This window comes from Callionymus lyra, chromosome 16, assembly GCF_982586985.1.
Source record: "Callionymus lyra chromosome 16, fCalLyr1.hap1.1, whole genome shotgun sequence".
Classification (NCBI taxonomy): domain Eukaryota; kingdom Metazoa; phylum Chordata; class Actinopteri; order Syngnathiformes; family Callionymidae; genus Callionymus; species Callionymus lyra.
This window is the reverse complement of record NC_141833.1, coordinates 2,161,765-2,185,428: the sequence shown is the minus strand read 5'-3', so window position 1 is coordinate 2,185,428 and position 23,664 is coordinate 2,161,765. Positions and strand designations below refer to the sequence as shown.

The following is a 23,664-nucleotide window of genomic DNA, read 5'->3' as shown; positions in this document are numbered from 1 at the left end:
AGTTGTTGGTTTATGAACTTGAGCATGTTGCTGGAGGCCTCTTAAGCCCCACTGTTTTGTGACCCAATCGAATGTTTAACTCCAGTGAGCATAAAGTTTTAGCACTTACAGTTCTTTCAGATTAACTAAGACTCTGAGCATACACTTTATAATATTCTCAATACAATACATATGAGCTGTGAGGGAAGGACTTGCCCCACATCCGCCCTGCCATCGTAGTTTTCCTCGAAAATGAATAAATATATTTACTTCTCAAACAATAAAACAAGAATGCTAATGGTGTCCATGCAATAATCATGCAATGGACCTCCATATTGGACAATTATATTTGATTTAGTCTGATTCCAAATTCAGAAACAGAAAACCTTTCTTGGACAACCAACAGATTAGCAATGCAGATGCAATAAATGGTACAAACAAAGGCTCTCAACCTCTTCACATATGCGTGGGTAAGTGTTTGCTAATCTCTTCCTGCGCACGGCCAAAATAAATGCAGTACTGGTAATTCATCACCTAATGTTGGATAATGAAGTATTTATAAGAGCCTTTTAGTAAGAAAAAAGGACAGGTGGCTTGCATTGATGTATTTCCGGGCATTTTAAGCAATTAAAAAAACATTGATAATAAAACAAGAGGCAGGGGACACCCTGGAAAGGACGTCAGTCTGTCGCAGGACATACAAAGACAGACAATGATTGTAGAAAAACAACAACGTCAAAGTTCACAGGTGCAATAGGTACATGCATCCGTGCAGGTCCATCATACTTGTATAACGTGTTCATAATATAATAAGTGGTATAAGTCAGGTGTCAAGAGATGTACATCATGCAAGTTTACTTCACAGGAGAACTTTTATCCATATTTCTCAACTGTAATGGCTGTCACCTCCTCCCTCCACAGACATAATATAATGTTCTCTCCATAATTCATTGACTTCTATAAGGTCCAAATCAGAGCAATTGTAGGATTCTATCATGTTTTTTTTCTTTGATAAAGTACTCCACTCTGAACCCAAGGGCCAAAAATCCAACATCCAGTTCTGTATGATATTAACAAGAAAATGCTAACATAGTACACCATCTCTCCTCTTGGAACCCTCCAGCAGCCTTCTTTTTACTCTCTCCTTGATTATATTTGCCTAAATTAAAGGGGAGCTACTGTAAAAACCCAACTCTCCAGACTCACTCACATGTTTCAAATGTTGAAGTCTTCCTCTCCAAGATGCAATAATTCACTAATCATGAAGATGTTTTGAAGTTATTGTCTATAAAGTTCTCCCTCGTCTGAAATATCAGCGAACGAGAGGTTGCGAGAATGGAGCCTGTAATGATGTAATAATGGTCTTCACTCCCTCTCCAGCCAGCTGTAATCACGCCCACTTTGAAGGTGGAAACTTCCTGGATTGATGACACGCGGTGACAAACCATGATGCTTGACCAATCATAGTAGAGTGGGCGTGGGTATGACAAACAAGATTTCATCTCCACAAAAGCTAAACAATTTCAGTGGGCGGGGCTTAAGCAAATGTATACTATTTTAAAAACAGACACATACTGATGAGAACAGTAGAGGTCCAAGATCCATTTAAGACACACTTAAATCAACACATTAGTTTCTTTTTCAGAACAACTGCAGCTAAGACTAAATAATTTACTGCAATATCTCGTGTCAGAGGACATTTTTTCTATGTAATTGGTAATATGGTCAAGAGTGAACGTTCTCTCTGAATCCATAGACACTTTGTTGTTGTTACAATTTCTTATTAATGAAAACCGCAAGAACAACATTAGTCCGTCGCCACACAAAGAAAACAGTTCGCAGGCTCCAATTTGCACCCAAGATTACAATTTCAAGCTGGTATGCGTCGCAGTGGATTACATTTTTAATCCTCCACGATGCCCCTGAGGGCCAGTCCTGCAACCCAACAGTGGATTTCCATTAGTTGAAACCACCAGAGGAACGGTGCAGCCTCACCTTGCCCTAAGGCCTTGCTCCACTTTTCATTTATTGTCAGAAGCCAGACAAAGACACTTGTCAGCATCCACATTCAAACAAGCACACACACATACACGGACACCGCAAAACATACTCAGCGGCAGGAGTGAGTAGGAGGTAGCGAAAGATTTTTTTTTTTCCAATCCTGAAAGGAGACTCTGTCTCTCCTCTTGATGTAAGTGTATTTTTAATAATAATCACTTTATCCTTGAGGCTGCAGGGGAAAGACTTCCTGCCAAGAGCCCACGTTTGGCACCCTCACTAAGAATAGCAAATATGGATGCTACAACCTATTGCAAATGAGAGGTGACAAGGCTGTAAACTATTACTTACACTCTGGTGTTCACACGCAAAGACAAACTGAAGGACTTGTCAATGTTAGGCAAACAAATTATACATCTGTACGACGCTTTCGTCCTTTGTTTTCAGTCCCTCTGCCTTGTCGTGGTGCTCTCCAGCTGCTAAACCTATCAAATGCACCAAGAGGGTACACTGCCTGCTCCCTGTTGAGCGAAAATACATGCAATAAAGCCCACTGTGTGCTTAGCTATTGTCTGGTGATGATGCCGCCATCTTTAATTATGGCCTACACCCCCGCCCTTTCCCTCATTGAAAGAATGTGGAGCAGACAGCCGCTGAGGCTGTACTGGCTTATTGTGCTGTGTAAGAAAAATAAAGGTACTCAGCAAGTGGGTGGGCATTTCTACATGTATATATATATATATATATATATATACTCACAACTGCGTGTGAGTTGGAGGGGATGGTAATGTGGCAAAACAGAACATAAGCTATGGGTCATCAATAAATGCAAAATTTTAAGGATGAAAGAACTGCATGTCTGTCTTCAAGAGCCATATCAACAGAAGGAAAAATGTGGCATAAAAAGTTCTTTCCTCCCTTGCATTGCCTTGAGGGGGAACTCGGGGGCCGATATGGAAAGGCATTACAAGGACACAAAGTGGACTACTGTCCGCCAGAGAGAGGCCTTGTTCAGGGGAGACGCTGGTACAAGAAGTCAGTGACTCGATGAATGGATTAATAAATGTCTGGCTGGCTGTATGCAGGGTCAGAAAACTCACTGCTTTGCCCACTCAGGGTTCAAGGCAGTTATGGGGAATGTGAGGCATGATATGGAAACAAAGCCAGTGACTGTCTCCTGGAGAGAGGTCTTGTCCTGTGGAGTTGGCCTCTCTGGGTGGATTAATGGAATGCAGAAGTTGGACCTCATGAATAAACTAAAAAGTGCAGCTTGATGATTTATTGCGACTCAATTCTCAATTACAATAATTATTATTATTATTTTTTATTTTTTTAAATAGCACCTTTTTAAACTCTAAAGGAAAAAAGTCTGGATTGTTTTCATAGGAATTAGATGAGAGCTAATAGTCAAGAAGGGCACAAAGATTTTAGTAGTTATTTATTATCTAGTAAATAAAATGAGCATTGGGAGTGAAGGAGTAAAACTTATATTTGTGATTGGTTCAGCTGAAGGAATTGTGGCAACAATCAACTGGTGACGACCAAAACGCTTTAAAAATCCTAGTTAAAAGTGGGAAGTTAAATCTGCTGGAAGATTACACACTTGAAGATCTAGCAGTGGTGAGTGGTCACGTAGGGTTGTTAAAGAATATTGATATGGTAATGTGTTGTGATATTCTTTTCCACAATACTGTATCGATATTCAACAGAATTGTATTGCTTTTCTTTATAACTTTTGGTTTGCAAATTATATATAATTTATTTCTATAGATCTCGTGGTTAAAAGTTCAATAAAGTGTTACATAAAATAATGAGTTTGCAACTACATTTCCTGCCGCTAGATGGCAGCAGTCAGTACGTCATCCACTGCTAAAGGAACATTGAAATACCTGCATTGACTGAGGATGAGAGGATACAGTTGAACCCACCAGCTGATTTGTAGACACATTTTATTTTCAAAATATTTTGTTTTCAAGTAGAACTTGTTCTACTAACATCCTTTAAGACACTTCCTGGCTTTCGAAGACTGGGCCATAAATGTAATTACATATTAATTACATTTACTTTTTGAATTATGGGAAGTTTGTTGTGATAGAATGCCTGTATATTGATAGTTCCTTGTATTGAAAATAAATCTAAAAATAAGAGGCTTCAATTACCCCCAAAAATGTTGTGCATATTTAAATATATGAAAATATAACATATAATATATGCTTGGAAAGAATTACCAACAGTTAAAACTATTTAAAACTCTAGCATTTAAAGGTCCTTCTGAAAGAATATAGATTTTCTTCCGGTCTACTGGTGCAGAGTTTCCTAGAAATATCTGAGGTTGTGTTAAAAATTAGAGTAAAAACATCCAAATCATTCAATTTTCAGAACTGAACAAAACAAAATCAGAAGCCTTATACTGTTGTGTACATTGCTATGGAAATCGGCTTCCACTTCTGGTCAATCTAAATTGAGACCAGTCAAAAGGTGGCCAATCATGAATACTGTGAATTTGACAATTAGGCCCATTTGTTAGTGAAGAGAAAGGAAGCAGTTTTGCTGTGTGATTGCAGCGGCAGTCAGAGCTACTCCAACACGCTTCGACAACACTGTGTGCTGCCATTCAATGGCTGTAATTTTAAGTGTAAGATCTTGATTGCGGTGAGTCAGTGACTACTCATTATTGGACCAAAACAATCATCGCCTTAGATAAAAAAAAATAAAAAAAATTCAATAGAAAGCGATTGAGTCACTGGCTATGGAGTCAAGGCCAGCACTTGTACATACACACACACACACATACACACACACACACACACACACACATACATGTGGGCATGCCTTAGATGTAATTCCAGATTTCGACCATTTTCCAGTCCACTTAATGCAACTGTAAATTTGGAGACACCAGAGTGTTTACGACCGTCCCCGGAGAGCTGCTACAGAGATCCAGAGACTGAGCTGGTTAATTAACTGATTGTTTGCTTGGCTGTGAGCCAGGATTAAACCGCACATGCTCAGTGAGACCCAGCGTCGTAAAAAAGGGAGTGGGCCGGAAGAAGAAGCACAACACTGGAACTATTCAAGTGGAGTAGATGCAGGAGGTATTAGAGGACAAAATGTAAGTGAGATAGATAACATACGAGGAAAAAACCTGTTTGCCTTTCACCTCCAAGTTACTTTTCTTCTACTATTTTTCTAGTGACATGAAATTATCACACGTATTATCACAAAAAAAACTGAAGTGGGAATGTCAACAATACTTTTATAGAAGCTACAAAAGTAGTAACATTGTCTAAAAGCTCAGAAAGAAAAGATAATATGTAGATGTACACAGTTACATCATTTTAAAATGATATTGAAGTCTGACATACTTTGTGATACTTAATAGAGATAATAACTGCTGTGATCCTGGTCCCATGACGATTGCTGACATCCGATCTCGACTGGTCAGTGGGGCAGTTCGGGCAAAGCCCCACCCAGTGTCATAAAAAAAACTAGATTAATTTAAAAAGCCATTTTCACCGAAAATATATATATAGTACAGATTATAAGTAGGTCAATTGCATGATAAGTCACCGTGAGACACAATTGGCCGATAAATATAATCATTTAAGTCATTAAACTGCTAAAAAGTAAACAAAGAGTTACAAGGGTTTTTTTAACAGCTGGTAAACTTTACATATGGACAAGCAAGGGTTTTTACTTGAGGGTTAGGGTTAGGGTTAAGTTTGAAACCCAGATAAACCATGAATAAAGCCCAACGGACCAACAGCCACACAACATTATCATCACACACACTACAGGAACAGTGGAAAAGGCAAGTTAGAGCACTTTTATTCTACTCTTATATATGGCCTGTTGGTTTCACAACAATTTTGCAGACATTAATAAACCTGTATGAAGAATTATAAGCACATTCATAAAACATTGTCATGGTTTAATTAGACGTCACGATGGTTTGTAATCATAACCGATTGGAAACTAATGACAGGGTTTATTTAAGTAATATCAGTCAATACAATATAATCTCCTCCACCCTTACCTCAGCCCTGGTTCACAGCCTCAGAAACCATGTCCCCTATTACTGGGACATACAAGTACTCTTCCATAGAGCTAGAAAAAAGGATGTCTCAACCTCTTTGCTCCATTTGCTGAATCCTCACTCCATTGTTTTTTGTGGAAAAGTTTCTGTCTGCCCAAGTTGAAAAAACAAAAACACCTCTCCTTGTATGGTTTCTCAAGACTCACTAGCACAACTGCCGTCCATTATCAGAGGCTACAAGAACTTCATTTATTGGGTCACAGGGGGGGAAATTTTCAGGGTTGAGTCTAAAACTGTGGACTATCCCAGGAAACCCACTGTTTTTTGTTTTGTATTTTGTGATTTAATCTGGAAAATGTATTGGTTTTTTTTCTATGTGTACTAATATACTGGACCATTATAAAATGAATTTATTTTTTAGCCGCTTATGCTTAAATTCAGAGTGAAAGATTTTTCATAAGGAGGAAGTGACAAAGAGGAAAGTGCATGCAAATGGCAATATCCAAGACTGAATTTCATGTATGATCCATGAAACAATTGTCTTTGTGTTTGCAGAAAACTCCCTGCATCAAGGTTGGTGATTTGTAATCGTCAAGTGGGTCCAAATGATTTTATTAACTGAACACCAAAAAGCTATTTTTTTGTTACATCAGTCACTTTATCTACTGATCCTATTTTGGCGTCTTTTGATTCCCTACAAATAAAACACTGTGAAACCAAATATTCTACACATACTGATCTTTGAAATGGTTATATTAACTGATGTGTGGCCTTAGCATCCAACAGATACAGACAAAACAGAATGTTTCATTTATTTTTATTGGTGACGGTTTCTTCCCTTTCTGAGGTTTCTTTAGTAACTGCTGGAGAGGTTGATGATGCTCCATCAGCACTTCTTGCTGGTTCTCTTCAACACAACAGCACCAGCCTTGGATGTCTGAAGAGGGAGAAGAAACATGTTCTCATTTTGCCTTTATTAACCACTACAATAAAAAAAAGTGTATTGAGGTAATATTGATCTTTTTTTCAATGTAAAAGGAGTTCTATAGAATTTAGTTATGCTTTGTTTGTATCTATCTATCTACAGGACATCATAATCAAATACCTGTGAGGGAAAGTTTAGCTTTCACCTTAACTCAAATCCTGAAGGTGTTTATTCTATATATTCTCAATAGCAGCACTTAAACTATCATCAAATAACTAACAGCATGTGGGTGGGATTTTGATCAAACATTACATTAAAATGCAGTTACATTTGCAGCGCTGAAAACTGTAATAAGTGAACAAAATTGACCTCAACGAGCTTTCCTCCGCAGATCTCAGAGGTGTGGTGGTAGTTGGGGAAAGTCACGCTCAGCTTGCCTCCCTCCATGGACACTGTGGCCTGAAAGATCAGAACCAGATGTTGAGATGTAGAACCAGTGACCACATGGCGGAGGTTTTCGACCCACCTTGAACTTCTTCCCTCCGATGGTCTCCATGTCGCACTCCTTGCCGACGGTGAACTTGTTGGTCACCTTGGCACTTGCAGGGTACAGCTGCGTCCAGGAGAAGTTGTCGCCGTCCTGGGTAACCTCCGTGACCAGCTTGTAGTCACGACCCTTTTCGATGATGTCAGCTGGGATTCCTGAAGAGACAACATTTCATCCAAAACCCCCTTTTTTAGTCAATCTTGTCTTACCCAGCAGCGTGCAGAACTCATCATATCCCTCCTGGGATTCAGTCTCCCATCTTCCAGCGAAGGCCATTGTAGTTGAGGTTGTGTTGGTGTGTGAGGAGATGCTGAGGCAAGCTGAGTGAAGGAAGAGGTACTGAAGCCAGGATGAGTCCGGTTTATATACTCTCTGCCTCCTTCATTTGCATGGCATGACTCATGTTTGGTCCAAGATGATGACTGTAGGACAGTTGGAGGAGCAATAACCTGTTTATGGACTTTCTCAGCATTTACCACCAGGTCACTGAACTCTCCTTGATGACTTTTATTGATGTTGAGTTGAATACGTTGAAGGTGTTTGAGTGCATCCCTGAGATCATTTGCTCATGCATGGATTTTATATTAATACACACCATTTACACACTTTATGCATTCATGTGGTGTCAGAGCATTTTCCTGAGTTGGCAAATTTCTTTGTCACGTTTTCTCGTAGTTGTTCTATTGACTTGATAGGGATTTTTTTCATATAAAGTCTAGTTGTCTTATTTTCTGTAAATGATCCTGATGGTAATCTTTGAACAGAGAGTGACAAAGCCTTGAAGATAAAAATCTGTCCCTCCTCGTATTATTTACTACCATTTTCTTCTTATCTGTTCACAAGTTTTTGAATGATTCTTGCTAACTGACAGACGGATGTGTGACATTTCCTCTGCAGGGATTATTTTTAAAAACTCAAAACATTTGATTTACCACAAATCTATGTAAACTGATCAAACTCTCATGATTTGATACCGATAAAGAATCAAATAATGATTGGGAATAAAAAATTATTAGCTTTAACTAATACGTTTATTTATTATTGCATCAAAACAATGACTTGCATCTGGAGAATATTTCTTTATTTCTCTAACAATCTGGGATATAAAAGAGAACTTTTGAACATAATTACTTTTGTAGAAAAACAGTTTAGTTTCAGCTTGAAAAAACAGACATACTCTACATAGACAATTTTTTATTATAAAGACACTGTAGAAGACTTTTGCTGAGATTCCTGCTTTTTTTTTTTTTACCGTAAAAGGAGTGATGTTGTGAAATCAAAGAGATGTAGGTTCTGGCTAATGAATACAAGTGAATAAATATAACAATCTGGCTGTCTATGTTAATGAACTAAAAACAATTAACAATTAAAAAAATAGTTTTTCCATTACATAAAATATTAGAGAAATAAATTAAATAATATCTCTAATTAATTCAAATATATTTTAATCTTTATCTTAAAATAGTATACTTTATCTCTTTTTTTATTCATTTCAATTTAAAGTTTAGATTCAGTCAGATTTTTGAATGGATATAAAAGAAAAAAAAATAAACATCTAATAAAGTAATTATTGTTTTTTACAGATTTGAACAGATGCTGCTGCTGTGTTATAGACCAGTCCTATGTGTTGCTTGCAACCTAGTTTCCACCATCAGGACTGAATATTGATGTGCTCCTTTCTCTCCATCATTTGAAAATAAAATCTATAACCAGGTCCATATAAACTGCAAGTAACATCTATTATACCATTCACCAGACCAGTCAATGTCCACTTCAGGTGACTGACTTTTTTTTCACACCGACAACAAGAAGAAAACAAGAGATTTTAAAGAATGGCCTATTTTAGCATTATATATTTGAAAAGTACTTCGAAAAGCGCTATATAAATAAATATTACTTACTTACTTAGTTACTTACTTTATTACTGTAATTAATTCATATACCTGTATATGTGTGTGTGTCTGAGATTATAAAGCTGAAACTTTCCATTGCAACACTTAAAATGTCTTCTGTTCCCCAGAATGAGCTGATAGTGTTTGGCAGCAGTAAAGAGTAAATATGGCCTTGAAGTTTTTATAGAAACATAAAACCTCACATTGGTCCATAAAGCACAAACTATCCTTTGTCTGCCTGACCATTTCAAAGTGTGCCTGTCTCAGAGGTTAAGGGGACAAGGAGCAAACCATTTTTTCATTGCTCTGGGATTCTATAGGAGTATCTAACGCTGCTCAACCTGACCTCCTCACAATCCATCACTCACATTTCTTCAATGGATGATGAACTTGCAGTTGAGAAAATATGCACCTACAAGCTTTCGTTTTATTATTTGTACAGTAAAGAAATAACAGATTTACAATTTGATTCATTTTTCATTGTTTATGTTATGTATCAAACTGTTTTGCAAACATAATTAGCACACCAAGAGCTATGCTCAAAATGTTGAGTCTCTTTTAAAAACAGCATGTTGCTTTCCAATAGCTAAGAAATATTTAAAAAATAACCATAACGAATTTGATGCAAAAAGGGTAAGAAAAACAGTGTTACAAAGTTGGCTAACTAGTGGACGCTTCTGTGTGATATACACGGCTCTCTGTTTAGCCGACGTGTAATTCTATCTTTGCACTGTTAATACACCTTAAACTATCTTTAGAATTTCCCTCAACACTAGGTAACAACTACCCTATTCATCCGGGAATTTAACCAGTTTGTCCAGAGTTAACTTCTCCATGAACTCAACATTCTTCCTGTCTCAGTTTTCGTCTTTTCGTCTCAGGCTCTACCTCTCCTGGCACCATCTTGCACTCAAATGTGTAGTTCAGATCTGTACATCTGCTCATGTATTCAATTAAAGAATGCAACTGAAATATGCAGCAAGCACACAAACATTCACATTCTGTAGGTATTGCACAATCCCATGCAACAGCAGGAGGAATATTGTGTTTAGTTTGGTCATAGTTCAGTCTGTCTTTCAGTACTTGATTTTTCTGATTCTTCAGCCGTCACGATCCATTAGTTAGACTTCTCATCTATGCACATCTGCCACTCAACGGCATACTTCTCCAGTACTTTCTACTCTAAACAGATAGATTTATTCACTTTTTTTTCATTTTATTTATTTCACTCAGGGTAAATTAAATATTGATATACATAAAAATCGTGTCTATTATCATTCATGGTTACAGATTTAAACAGTTTTAGTAATTTACATTCTGCTGTATTTGAAAAAAGTAATGTGAGTTCAACGACAAAAAAAATTTATGTTATTATTAGAACATATAATTAAAGAATTGTGACAGGAAAAAAAACATTGACCGATTTATTTTTTAGAATATATTTTTAACTTGTTATACCGACTACAAATAAAATGAGAACATAATTTTTCCCTATAAATCAGCAAAGTTAACTGTAAGGTCATATCCCCTTATCTATGTGAAGCTATCAGATCTGAGATCTTTCAGAACGGCTTCAAGGACGAGGCTGGAGGAAGGCCATGAAGCATGAAGCTAGTTCAGCAAAAATCAATGTGATGTCAGTACTAGCTAACTGGAGCAGTGTTTCAATGTCCTCTCAATGATTTCATGTAATGCTATTGGTTAATTTTTAAAGTTTTAGGTTGAAAAAAAATGCAGCGAGCACAGAGCGAAGTCCAACTGTTAGATTTTATAGACAAAGTCGTTCCCCAGTGGCTACATTTTATAGGTCGATACTGACTGAAACGTTTTTTATGTTCTCCCCTCATCAGTCTTCTATTCAGTCCTCAATAAGCTGCTAGACTGGTCAGTACTGAAGGTCACAAGGAGAGAAGATTACACTTTACAGTGTCCTTTGACTTCCTTGAGGTGTAAAGGAAGGGAACGCTGAATGAATCCAACAAAGACACAAACAAGAAAGTGAACAACTGAACAGCAAGTCGATGAAGAACAAGAAGAGAGATTTGAAAGAGAGATACATATAGATAGATTCCTTTTATCTACAGCTATAAAGAGGGGATTTGTGACGGAGGAATTAATCGAGGGTAGGCCTTGATATGCAAATGAATCTGCTGCTAATCAAAGCAATAAGATTAGCCTTCCAAATTGAGATGAAGAAAGGATCCATTATCTAGGCTGAGTGTCATGTTTAATAACGCAGAACGGCATGCTAATTCGACTGGAGCGCTCGGTGTGCATTCGTCACACTGAGTGGATATGTATGGGCATGGAAGAGAGTCGGAGCAAAGAGAGAGGATATGTTTGGCCATGCACTCTCCCGCTAGTTGTTTGTCTCTATAGATCACTGCGTTTGGTGGAGGTTTTACTCATCTATGTCTTATGTTCTCATGCGTCTGAGTCAATCTTTATTTAAGAAGGCAGATTAGACTAGGGGTCTCCAGGAGCACGTGGACGACATCATTCAACGTATATAAACGCAAATGTATTAGATGTATAAGATCTAAATCGATTTGATATATTATAAAATATGTTTTGGGGTTTAGGGAGCGATGAGGACTGTCTTCTTTGTTGTAGAAAAACAAAAGAAGAATTCTGCTTATAGCACCCCCAGCTGGCCAGAGTGAGTACTAAAAAAGGGATCTTATAAAAGAGAACAGCAAGGGCAGAGGTGTAAATCGACACATTGAGATCAAAAGCCGTCATTCATACTTTCTTCTAAACGCCGCTGTGCGCTTTCACACCCCTCCTTTCACGCGCACTATGAGGCCCTGTCCTGTCCTGTATCTTCACCTAAGCGTTTCAAAAGGACGGGTCCACACGACTATAACATGATGAAGTACTCGATCCAGTGTGTGGCACTGTAACACATTTGCAATTGATCAGGAAGACAAGATAGCGCAACAGTAGCTCAACAACTCAGACAAGTTATTCAGTTTTAGGATAATACTCACTAGTCAATTTCCATATGAATCATCCAAGAATGTTAAATGGTAATTCATGAAAATTTCAGACGGTAAGTGTTTATATATAGTCCAATTTTAACCAGCAGCAGCAGCAAAATTGGGCTTGTAGCTATATGCTAATTTTTACGTCATCATACAAAATACATTGACACAAATATCAGTTTTCAAACATAAACTCCATTGGAGGGTTTCAATGTTTACCACGTATGACACACGTATGTCTTGATAAAAGGCTGTAAAAATCTGTAACTTAACTTAACTGGCTGGTCCACAGTATCACACTTTCGAAATACCTTTTGAATTCTCCAAATGAATTCTCATCCAGACTCCCTATCCCGAATTATGTATGGCATTTTTTGTGTTTTTAGTTGCATTTTGAGTGTACATTACTGACAGTGTTAGTTAAGACATCATTTTTGACTCAAGCAAATAATAAAGTTGTTTGAGCAAAAAACGTCACAGCACTTCATTTAAACCCAAAAGTTAAACAATCACAGGGATAATGAGATGATTTTTATTGGCTATTACCAAAAGAATGTTTTGCATTCAAGTCTTTTAGAACGTTCAACCACTCACTCAAATGAGCAGCAGCAACTGAACGTCGCCCATGAGCCGCAAATCTTTGGGCAAAGGCCACGAACAAGGGCTCTGCAGTTGTCCTGGTCTGAGGAAAACTTCTCTTGCTTTTGTATGTCCCATCAATGACCAGTCCTCTTATCATCTGCATCCAGGTTGCGACATCAGTTGTTCCTTGGCTTTCCTCTCTTCCTTTTCTTCTGTCTGATAGGGTCAGTGTTATGGTAGACTTTGAGGATCTTTCTTTTGTGTGTAATGAGATGTGATGATATCGGGCTTCGCCTGCATTTGTGGCCTTGTATGGGAAAGAAGTGCCAGGTCAACAGCAGAGTCGAGCTCATCCAACTGTGTCCAAGGTGTCCATTGGATGTCATTCCTCTCTGGGTGGTTCATGTCTTCATTACCCAATATATTTCCAACAGGAAACGGAAGTGTGACAATACTTGGAAGGCAACTGTACGTAGCCTACCATCGCTCTGCAGGTCCTTCCCTCATATGTTCCTGAGGATTTTGGTCATCTTTCCTGGAACCCCATAGTGTCTGAGTAGACTTCAGGTGGTCTATCTAGAAGGAATGTTCTAGGACAACCCTAAGGGTTATTATCTGGTCAGTGCAGGGTCTAATCTTCCTGAAACTAACTTGTCGGTCTTGATCAACCGCATCTTTTATCCTCTTCAAAATGACTCTTGAATGAATATTTTCCCAGGGGTTGAAGGCATTGTTCTCTCCCTATAGCTGGTGCAGGAAGTAAGGTCTCCCGTCTTTGGGAGCTTGATGAGATATCTTCAAATGTCTTTATCCTCCCAGACGTTTGGAATAGAGGATTGAGCAATTCCACAGTGGTGGCTAAAACTTCCGCAGGAATGCTGACTTCCTGTTTCTCAATTGCTTTGTGGCCTCATACATTTCTTCCCTCAATGTAATCCCTGGAATAGCTTTCCTTCTCTGTCCTCTCTGGCCTCTCTGGATGTCTGGATTTACCTGAGAACGTTTGTGTTTGATGTTGGAATACAGCTTTGTCATGTTGACATTTTGAGCTCATCTTCTGCCATATTCAGCTGCTGTTTATTTCCACCGTTTTCCTTTTCCTCTCCTGGATGTTATCTAGGGTCTCCACAGACATCCTTTCTTTCAGCCCTGTTTCTTGTTACTGAGCACTTCCTGACACGTTGATGTTATTGCCACAAGGTCTGCTGTAGTAGTATTTGTGCTTCGAGCGCGGCTGTTGTACCTCTGGCGTCGTGGAGTTCAGCCTCAGGTGACGCTTCAGGCGGGCGCCCAGGTGATGGTGGTCGATTGTTACATCTGGGCCCGCTCTTCATTTTTGGAGGCTCAATCTATCCTCTTTTTTCTTACACCCAACACATCAAATAATCTTACTTCGACACCAGTTTAATTTATTGCAAGACTGAATACAAGTATCTCTGTTTTAGTAATAATGGCCTGATTATTGTGTTTTGTTTTGTTTTTGCTTTGCAATTGAATAAAACATGTGCTATAGTAGTAGAAGAGACAAGTAAATATCAGTTTAAAAAAGGAACAGGCAATATAAAGCTGAAGATAGAGACATTGTCTTCATTAACCTCACAGACAGAAGTAGGCCACAGTAAACATTCCGTTGTTGTTATTCGTTATTCAATCTAACCTGACAACCTCATCACCCTTTGGGAGAGGAAGCAGCAGTGACTGGTGAGGCTGAAGCACTAGCTGCCCCACCTCCAGCCCCCATCCAGGGAGCCAAATTATGCCTGCATTAATATTTCATCTCACCCAGGAGGTGTAGGGAAACCACATGTGTACTCAGCCTTTCGTCTTCATGTCAAATGAAATGTGCTTGGCAATCATCGGAGGGTGAACCGATGTGGTGGGATGGATGGGGGCGACAGGAGAGTGGAAGAGTAGCCTTTTAACAGCAGTGCAAAGAAAACAAGTCATTCAGGAAGTGAGACATTATTTTAATATATAAAGGTAGGACTGAGATGAATACAACATCCATAAATATTATGAGACATGTTAGCAGATGGGAAATCATTGATGGAATACAATTTTTTTTACAAGTTTTGTATTTCCAAGATGGCTGCCGCCGCAAAACAGTGGTTTGAGTCTGGTGACGTCACATGTATGACGTTCATATTTTATTCAGTCTATGTGCAAAATACTATGATCGATACGCTTTTATCCTTTTCTACCATTTTAAACACATTTTTTACACAGTAAACACAACGTCACGCACAATAAAATGGATTCTATTCTGGAAAATTGGTTTTAAAAATAATTATTCAATTCAAATGTAGAATTATTTTACAGCATTTATTTAAACTTTTCAAGCTCACAACAGTCACTGATTCTCTGCCAGTCAGCATTATCACGTGGTCATCGTCAGATATTCATCATCACCACAACATTATCATTTTGTGGAAAAGAATCTACAACAACTATAAAAAACAACAACATTGAAATTGGATATTAACTCAGCCTTTAAATATATACTTCTTTACGAAATAAAATATTTGTATTCAAAATAAATTGTAGTTATTACCCCTCTAACACACTCATTTGTACATTTATTCAGAATGTAAAAAACATGTGCTTTTTTTTACCAGTGCCATCATGTTGGAATTTTTTCAAAAGAGTTCACCTCCTATTGTTGATATATCCTTCATTTTTTCTTTTAAACATTTTTCTTTTAGATCTTGTTAATAATAATTAGTAAGCCCCTCGTTTATTCTAATTATCATATACCTTGTATACGTTTACTATTCTCTTTTTTTCCCAAACTACTGTATTATAACCCTTGTGTTGTCTCTGGATCAAGGTGAATAACTTCCCTGGCTTTTCAGAAATACATACATATATAGTGGTGAAAGTCGCTCACCTTGACCCAGAAACATCACAAGGGTTTAACATTTTGACAAATTGAAAAGACAAGGGATACCTCAAACACATTTATTTTTGGGCCTTCGGGTCATCTTGACCCTGAGATGGCACGTGGGTTAAGAACCAAACCACAACGATGACTGGCATTTTATTGTGCTTTTCTGTACTGTGTACGGTTTTTTGTTAGTTTTTACATTTAAAAAGAAGAAGCCGAAGAAATGTAATGATTTTTATAAAGTAGAAGTGCTTCTCAGTTTTAGGTGCTAAATACAAAACAACAATACAAATTCCATACAAAAAAAGTTACTGACATTTGTCTTCTTATGGTAAAATTAAATATTTAACAAGTTTAAATTAACTTTTTGAAAGTAGCATTTATATCCCATGTGTTGTTTTTGTTTGCAGCAGGTATGATTTTGTTTTGTATGGATTATAAAATGAAGGAAAGAAAAATTGAGGCTACTGTCTATCTGAATGAAATTATCATATTGATTTAAACCGATAAAGTGGAATATCTGTGTACAGTCATAGAAATAATCTCTTCATAATATAGTGAAATTGCATTGAAATCCTTTTCGTTTATTATTCGCTAAAGAAGACGTTAAACGATTTTTTTTTTATTTGTTTAAAATACTGAACAAAGTATAAAACTGTTAATTTTGTAGTTCTAGGGACATGTTTTCACCTTGTTCAACTGGATTTGCTAAATGCACTGAATTGTTTTCATCTTTGTCATGTTTTCATCGAGATCCTCCGGACTCCCACAGGGGGGCGCACGGACCACATAGGAACCACTGTCTGGACGGCTTTCTCTTGTAGATTGATACCACTTGCTGGCTACAATGGAGTCCTGCACCTTGACATAAATAAGAAGTATTTTGAGGAACTACAAAATGTAAACCGTTTAAAAACCTTCACAGATTCAAATTGTATTTGTGTATAGTGAAATACAATTAAACAAGGAGGTGTCAACAACAAAAATGAAGCAATTTACCAATATTATTCATTAGAATATCTGAATAGCAGGTAACTTCAGGGTTAAAAAGAGCTGAAATATCCAAAACATCAAAATATATACATAAACAGCCAATGGTGTAACTGTATGAATTTTGAAAAAAAAACAAAACATATTTTTTTCAAACTAACGTCAAATAATTTTCCTTGGCCCAGTTAATTGGCTCAGAATCATCGTAGATCAGAGAATTCCAATCAGAGTATAAGGATGTTGAATGAAATAGATTTGATGTGTTGGATAAAGAAGAATAAACATGGAGATTACTAAGATGTACTAAGCCTCCAAAAATGAAAATACTTTTAAGAGTGCTTCCATTTAATACACTTCTTTCCAGATTTTGAGTAAGATTCCCAAACATGTCGTGTAACTTGTATCCTTCATGTGAGAAAGTGTAAATGTTTCTGCAGGAAGGAGGAAATCTCGCACAGATCTGACAGCTTGATTGGTGGATAATCACCAACTAACCGATGGCTCTACAAAGATGTTCTCAGAGCAGCCTGATGATGATTATGATATTATTCACATTGTTTCACCTATAGATACCAGACACCTATAGCTCAACCTCAGACACACTTGTGAGACAAATATTCACAAACCGTTCTCACTTTAGCAAACTATTTGCCAAATCTCCTAATAAAGTTACACTTCAATATATTGAATTTATATTAAAATGTAATTATACAATACTTGTATTTGAATATCCTGTTAGTCTAATGCAGGGGATTCAGCCATAGAAATGCAGACTGATGATAAACGAGGAAGACATTATATATGTGAAACATTATGGTGGATTTACTATTTTTAACTTACAAAAGGGTTTGTAATGCCATAGAATACATTTAATTAAATTAGAAACATCTCCTTTAGATGACATTTAATGTATTTTAATCATGCAAATATTACACTTAAAAGACAGACAAATATATAATTGTGTGTTATAACCAATAGATAGATAATGACAAATTAAACCTGTGAAAACTGCTTTTAATTTTATATTGTGAATGATCTCGTTTTTATTATGATTTTAATTTGTATCTTTTCTCAACATTTCCTCTGATCACAATAGTAACTTTTGACACGTGTTTGAGGAATTTCAAAATATTTGGTATAAGAAAAAAAGTGGAGCTCTAAGTCTGTTTTGAATTGAGTTTTTGTTCTGATGACATTCTGATTGTGATGAAAGTCATCAAGCAAAGAAAGCTTCACAACCCAACAGGAGGACAGTCATCAGGCACACTTGAAATTACAAAAGATATCCTCTCCCCTCACCCCCATCTCTTTGGAAAACAATGAATGATTTCTTCTTCCAATTCAAACCAGCCCCCCTCAATTCACACCTCGCAGATAGATCAGACCCCCCACCCTCAAACCCCAAGATCAGCTCAGTCTTCTTCAGTATCAACTTCTTTAAACTATACCAGCTCAAAAATGTTGATTGATTGATGCTGCAATGGACAACAAGCTTCTGCTCTGTATATGTGGTGGAGCTCAACAGATTCCTGAGCTGAAGCATTGAAAGACATCCCATAGCCGACCGCCTCGTCTTCTTTTACATATATACGGTTGAATGAACACAACAACCATCCCAGAACAGTTTCACTGACCAGGTGTCATCATCCAGAAGTAAATACCGGTCAATAAAGAGGGTTGATTTATGAATGGTTTTTGTGTAATAAAACATTGTAAACTTATTTTGCTCCCTAAAAAGTAAAGAAGAAAGAGTGGGTAAAAGAGTTATCTTCTTTCACTGGTGAAAAATAGACGGTACGCCCCAGTTAGTGTGTGTTTGCTGCATTGTACTTTTAAGTTGTCAAACCTGACAACTATTATTGCATCTGAAGACTGTAGGTGCGACATTGTGTATGTGTAATTGTGCATGCATAACTGCAGTAGTAGTCATGAGTCTAGAATACAAACATCCAACACATACTTGAAAAGAATATCATGACATTAATATATCACAGTGATTCACACTCTGCATCCAACTTACCTGCCACAGAATTTTTCTGAAATAATACATTTTAGAGACTAAATTTGGCCCTAAAACAGTACATAACTCAGACGTGTATTACTATGGGCACACATTCAAATTGAATTTTTATTGTTCTAGTTTTTGGACCATAGTCAGACAGGTTCAGTACCCAATTGATAATGTTTAATCGCAATAGTACAACTACTAGGACTGCATTCTACACTCTTAAAGCATAGTTTCAGTAGAATATAAACAACAGAACCTATTCAAAAGCATTGATTAAGAACCAGTATAGAGCAGAACAAAAGAGCAAAGTCGCAAGTTACACATTAAAAAAGGCAGCAGAATATAACATTTTGGCATTATTAAATAGTGTTGTTTAATAGTTCACTATTTATAAAAGTTAAAATGCCTTTAACGTTGAAAGTGTCTTTGCCTGTACACAACGTCAATATTTCAAAGTAAAATGTATGCTTGTTATTTTATCTGAAACAAACTATTTCAATGTTTTCTATTACACTGCAAATAAGTTTAGTGTAGGTTATATACTTTATCGAATATCGTTTTGATTGTTTAAGCGCTTTGTGACCATGGTCTGGATAGATTCTATTCTTTAAAGTTGTCATGACTAAAATGTCCATATTGTTGTTTTGTTGATGTTAATCCACCTTCAATGGCTCCATACATGTTGGTTTCATGGACTTGAACCTATTTTCACACAATGGAACCCCATTTTTCAGACTTGACCTGTGGAACGTACCACCCAAATACACAAGTTTCACCAGTTATCTGGGGACAAATACACCCCATCAGACAGTGAGACGTTATGGAAATGTGGGCGAGGAGACGGAAGCCCAGGTGTGCTGCTGGAGCTTTTGTTTTTCCACCAGTCGTCGAGGTGTTGTGAGCGGATGAGTTCAAGTTTGCATGTGTCAGGGATTTTCTACATTTTCACACCAGAAGAGTTTCTTCAGCCTTATGGTGACACAATTGTTTTTCTCAGTCTTATTTTTTTTATATTTATATTTAGTTATAGTACTGTAGTTTAGCTAAATTTTCTTCACTTAGAAACGTGACTGTCTGATCCATTTACATTGAATGTTAGGAATTAATAGGATTTAAAGTTTTTGCAAACAACAAACATCATTCAAAAAATAAACCAAAGCAACTTAAAGAACACTGTTTAATAAATCTGTAGTAAGAACGTGTGCACCAAAAGTATGTATAGATGTTTTTTTATATATTTCAAACTCAATAAGAACTCAAAAGTACTATGTAGCTGGTTAAAAAGGACAGAAAAACACCTCCATATATGTGATAATTAGCAGCGACACAGGCAGTCGGTCGTTGCCAAGTCATTCATTTCAATGCAGCTGATCAGCAGATACCACATTCAGAACCAACTACCCTCATTTACAAACCCAGTCTCCGGCAAAAACAACATGTGAAACCCCCTCATCAGACACACCTGCTGTGAGAATAGTTGGTCAACTTGATGTTAAAAATTATGTTTTTTTGCAAAATGATATGGTTTAGGCCATGGTATTTTACTTTTGTGGTATTTTGGTGTTTTTTTATTCATGTGACTGAATCTGCTTAATCAAGTTATTTAATGAATTTAGACTTTACTAAGTATCTAATAATTCCATTATTTGAAATAACAATAAACTGCCAATCCTGTTATCCGTTGTAAAAGGATATTGAGTTCATGTGATCAAAGAAAATTACCTTACAATTGTTTTAATCAGTCTTGAGTAGCTTAACAATGATAAAGATAATGATTGATTAGTGTGAACACTTTGTTGATTTTTGTAATAAACCTATTTTAAAGTTGGTGTAGCCAACTAAAAAACTTGTTTGCTTGGACTTAAAAAATGTGTCCATTCATGCAGCTAAACTTTCCTGTGTTTCTTTTGTTTTTTGCATTTCAAAAGTATTGTGTCTACCTCACGAAAGTTGTCTCCATACTAATGAACGACCCAACACTCACTGGAGGCCGCTGTGAATAGACAGGAGTTGTGGGCTCATGAATTCACTCTAAAACAATTGAAAGTTCATGAATAAAATGGGGGGTTAGGGTCCCCCAGTGGATGGTTTAAATGACACCATTCGCTATCAGACTTCATTCCACAGTTTGGCCACAGCTTGTAGGAGAAGAAACCTGAGGACAGATCTTGAGGAAGACGGTAAGTGATGAATCATGATGTTGAGTAAATGTTAAACTAAATGAGTGTGGGTAGAGAATATTTTAAGATTTTGAAAGGCATCTCAATCTGACTAACCAACTTTAAGAAGCTAAAGTTTGTGGACCTCACATTTTTCAAAACAAGTACATTTCCAAGGAAGAGAAAATCTGGATGTGCCACCAAGGTAGCCTCAAACAGAAACACTGATGTGTTCTGATCTATAAGTGCTTCTCTTTGGGGTTGTCTGCGTTGGTGCTTTTTCCGTAAAAGTGTTAAAGATCAGTCAGTCTTACAACAGAAGAAATGATGTGTTTTAATTATATGTTTCTTTGAGATTGTTATTATTGCAACAGAGATCAAATAAACAACTAAATTGAATATTACTAAAAAAAAGTCACTTGGATTACCTACACATGAGCACTGACTTGTTTCCTGGCTTCAGTAAGTGCTTCCTGTTGGGGTGATGAAGCTGATTACTGTTAAGCTAATCTAAGTCATAGATACATCATGGAAAAAAAAGGAATTATTGTTGCCTTGGATTGAGTAGTTTATCCAATTAATTGGATGCTACATGTTATTGTGACAACAGACAACAGCAGTCGCAAACATAAGCACTGACTAGTTTTGTTTCAGTAAGAGCTTCCTGTTGGGATAATGTTGGTGACAACCATCTTGGATAAGTTTGTCGACCATTCTGGTAGTTTTTGTGAGGTTTTTCCAGACACAGTGTCCCAGTGAGATTCCCTCAAATGGAGCTACTTTTGTTATAAAATGTTCCACAAGTGCTCCCATTTGGGGTTGTTCCATTTTTGGGTCTTCCAGCATTTTTGGGTCTAAAATACCCAGAACTTAAGTTTGTTTGTTGAGATATGTTCAATAACACAAAATATTCTGTGGAAGTTTAATGTCAGTCTATCTCAGATCGTTTATTGTAACTAAAAGACAATCACAGACAGTTAATTGTCTAACAAGATGGTCACTATGATTACCCACACATGAGCACTGACTTGTCTTGTTTCATCAGTAAGTGCTTCCTGTTGGGGTAATGTTGGTGACAACCATGACCTTGGATTGGCTTTGTCAACAGTATTTGTTTTGGTGGCATATTTGTAAACTTGGATCATCCAAACACGAGCACTGACTTGTTTCCTGGTTTCAGTAAGTGCTTCCTGTTGGGGTGATATAGGTGACCACTGCTACGCTAACCAGTCACAAAAACATCAAATGGAAACTTTTTTTTTTATGAGAATGAAGCACAGAAAGGCAAAAAATGAACAAAAGCGGTCTTAAACAATATCCAAACATAAGCACTGACTAGTTTTGTTTCATCAGTAAGTGCTTCCTGTTGGGATAATGTTGGTGACAACCGCCATCTTGGATAAGCCTTTGTCGACCATTTTGGTAGTTTTTGTGTCATACATTTGTAGATATCCCTTGTTTTAATGTCCCAATGAGATTCCCTCAAATGGAGCTACTTTTTTGATAAAATGTTCCATAAGTGCTTCCTTTGGGGTTGTTTCGTTTTTGGGTCTTCCAACGGTATTCGCAATAAAATTTAAATAATGTTTTATAATTATATATTAGTCTCTTTCAGATTTCAAAAATCGCAACTCAGATAAAAGATGAAGAAAAGTTTATTTTGAGACTTTTCTATCAAAAAGGTCACTTGGATTACCTACACATGAGCACTGACTTGTTTTGTTTGATCAGTAAGTGCTTCCTGTTGGGGTAATGTTGGTGACAACCACCATCTTGGATTATACTGTTGGGGTAACGTTGGTCATTACTGCTAAGCTAACCATTCACAGATCAATTGTTCAAATAACAAAGTAATATGATATTGTCTTCAATGTTTAATCAATTTAATTCTGATAATGTTATACAGACAACCTCAGCAAGTAAAGTAAAGGTTATTTGTAAAGCATCTTTCTACACCAGGGTCACAAAGCGCTTTAACAATCTATAACAGAGTTTTAAGGATCGGGAAAATGTGAGTTTTGTTTGATCAGTGAGTACTTCCTTTTGGTGGCAACCATCTTGAATTAGCCTTTTTGTCTGATCTGATATCTGTAGATATCACTTTATGTCCCAATGCGATTCCCTCAAATGGAGCTACTTTTGTTATAAAATGTTCCATAAGTGCTTCCTTTGGGGTTGTTCCATTTTTGGGTCTTCCAACAGCAGTTTCGTTAAAATATCCTGAACTTTAAATAATGTTTTCTAAGTTTATGTCAGTCTCTCAGATTGTTTATGTTGTAACTAAGAGACAAATTAAAGAAAGATAAATAAATGTCGGTCACTTGGATTACCTACACATGAGCACTGACTTGTTTTGTTTGATCAGTAAGTGCTTCCTGTTGGGGTAATGTTGGTGACAACCACCTCCTTGGATTAGCTTTGTTAACTGTTCGTTTTGGTGGCATATTTGTACATGTCACTTACTTTATTTCTCAATGAAATCCCCTACTTTGAAGCTACTTTTATACCATCTTTCATAAGTGCTCCAATTTTCCATGCGTATGCCAACAGAACTTTAATTAGTATTAAATAAACCCAAACCTTTATCAAGAAAAGTAAGGTTCATAAATACAATTAATGCATAAATGTTTTGTTTTTTATATAGGTGTTAAAAAAGTCACTTATGTTAAAACATGAGCAC

At 36.9% G+C, this 23,664-nt stretch overlaps 1 protein-coding gene across 1 annotated transcript; it reads right to left on the bottom strand.

Annotated features, from left to right (window-relative positions):
* Nucleotides 1–6,899: 6,899 nt before the first annotated feature.
* On the bottom strand, nucleotides 6,900–7,806 carry fabp6 (fatty acid binding protein 6, ileal (gastrotropin)). Its single transcript, XM_087811732.1, has 4 exons — nucleotides 7,695–7,806; nucleotides 7,465–7,640; nucleotides 7,308–7,397; nucleotides 6,900–6,950 (listed from the first exon to the last, which is right to left on the bottom strand). Exons 1-4 carry the CDS (start codon nucleotides 7,759–7,761, stop codon nucleotides 6,900–6,902), a joined length of 384 nt encoding a protein of 127 aa, XP_087667858.1. The 5' UTR covers nucleotides 7,762–7,806.
* Between the last annotated feature and the right edge of the window lie 15,858 nt (nucleotides 7,807–23,664).

Bases quoted from the DNA above. Each gene is read 5' to 3' on its own strand.
- fabp6 (XM_087811732.1), bottom strand. From the start codon at position 7,761: ATGGCCTTCGCTGGAAGATGGGAGACTGAATCCCAGGAGGGATATGAT. The intron at 7,641-7,694 runs GTAAGACAAGAT...TTGTCTCTTCAG, and splicing joins TGAGTTCTGCACGCTGCTGG to GAATCCCAGCTGACATCATC. The intron at 7,398-7,464 runs GTGGGTCGAAAA...CTGATCTTTCAG, and splicing joins TCGGAGGGAAGAAGTTCAAG to GCCACAGTGTCCATGGAGGG.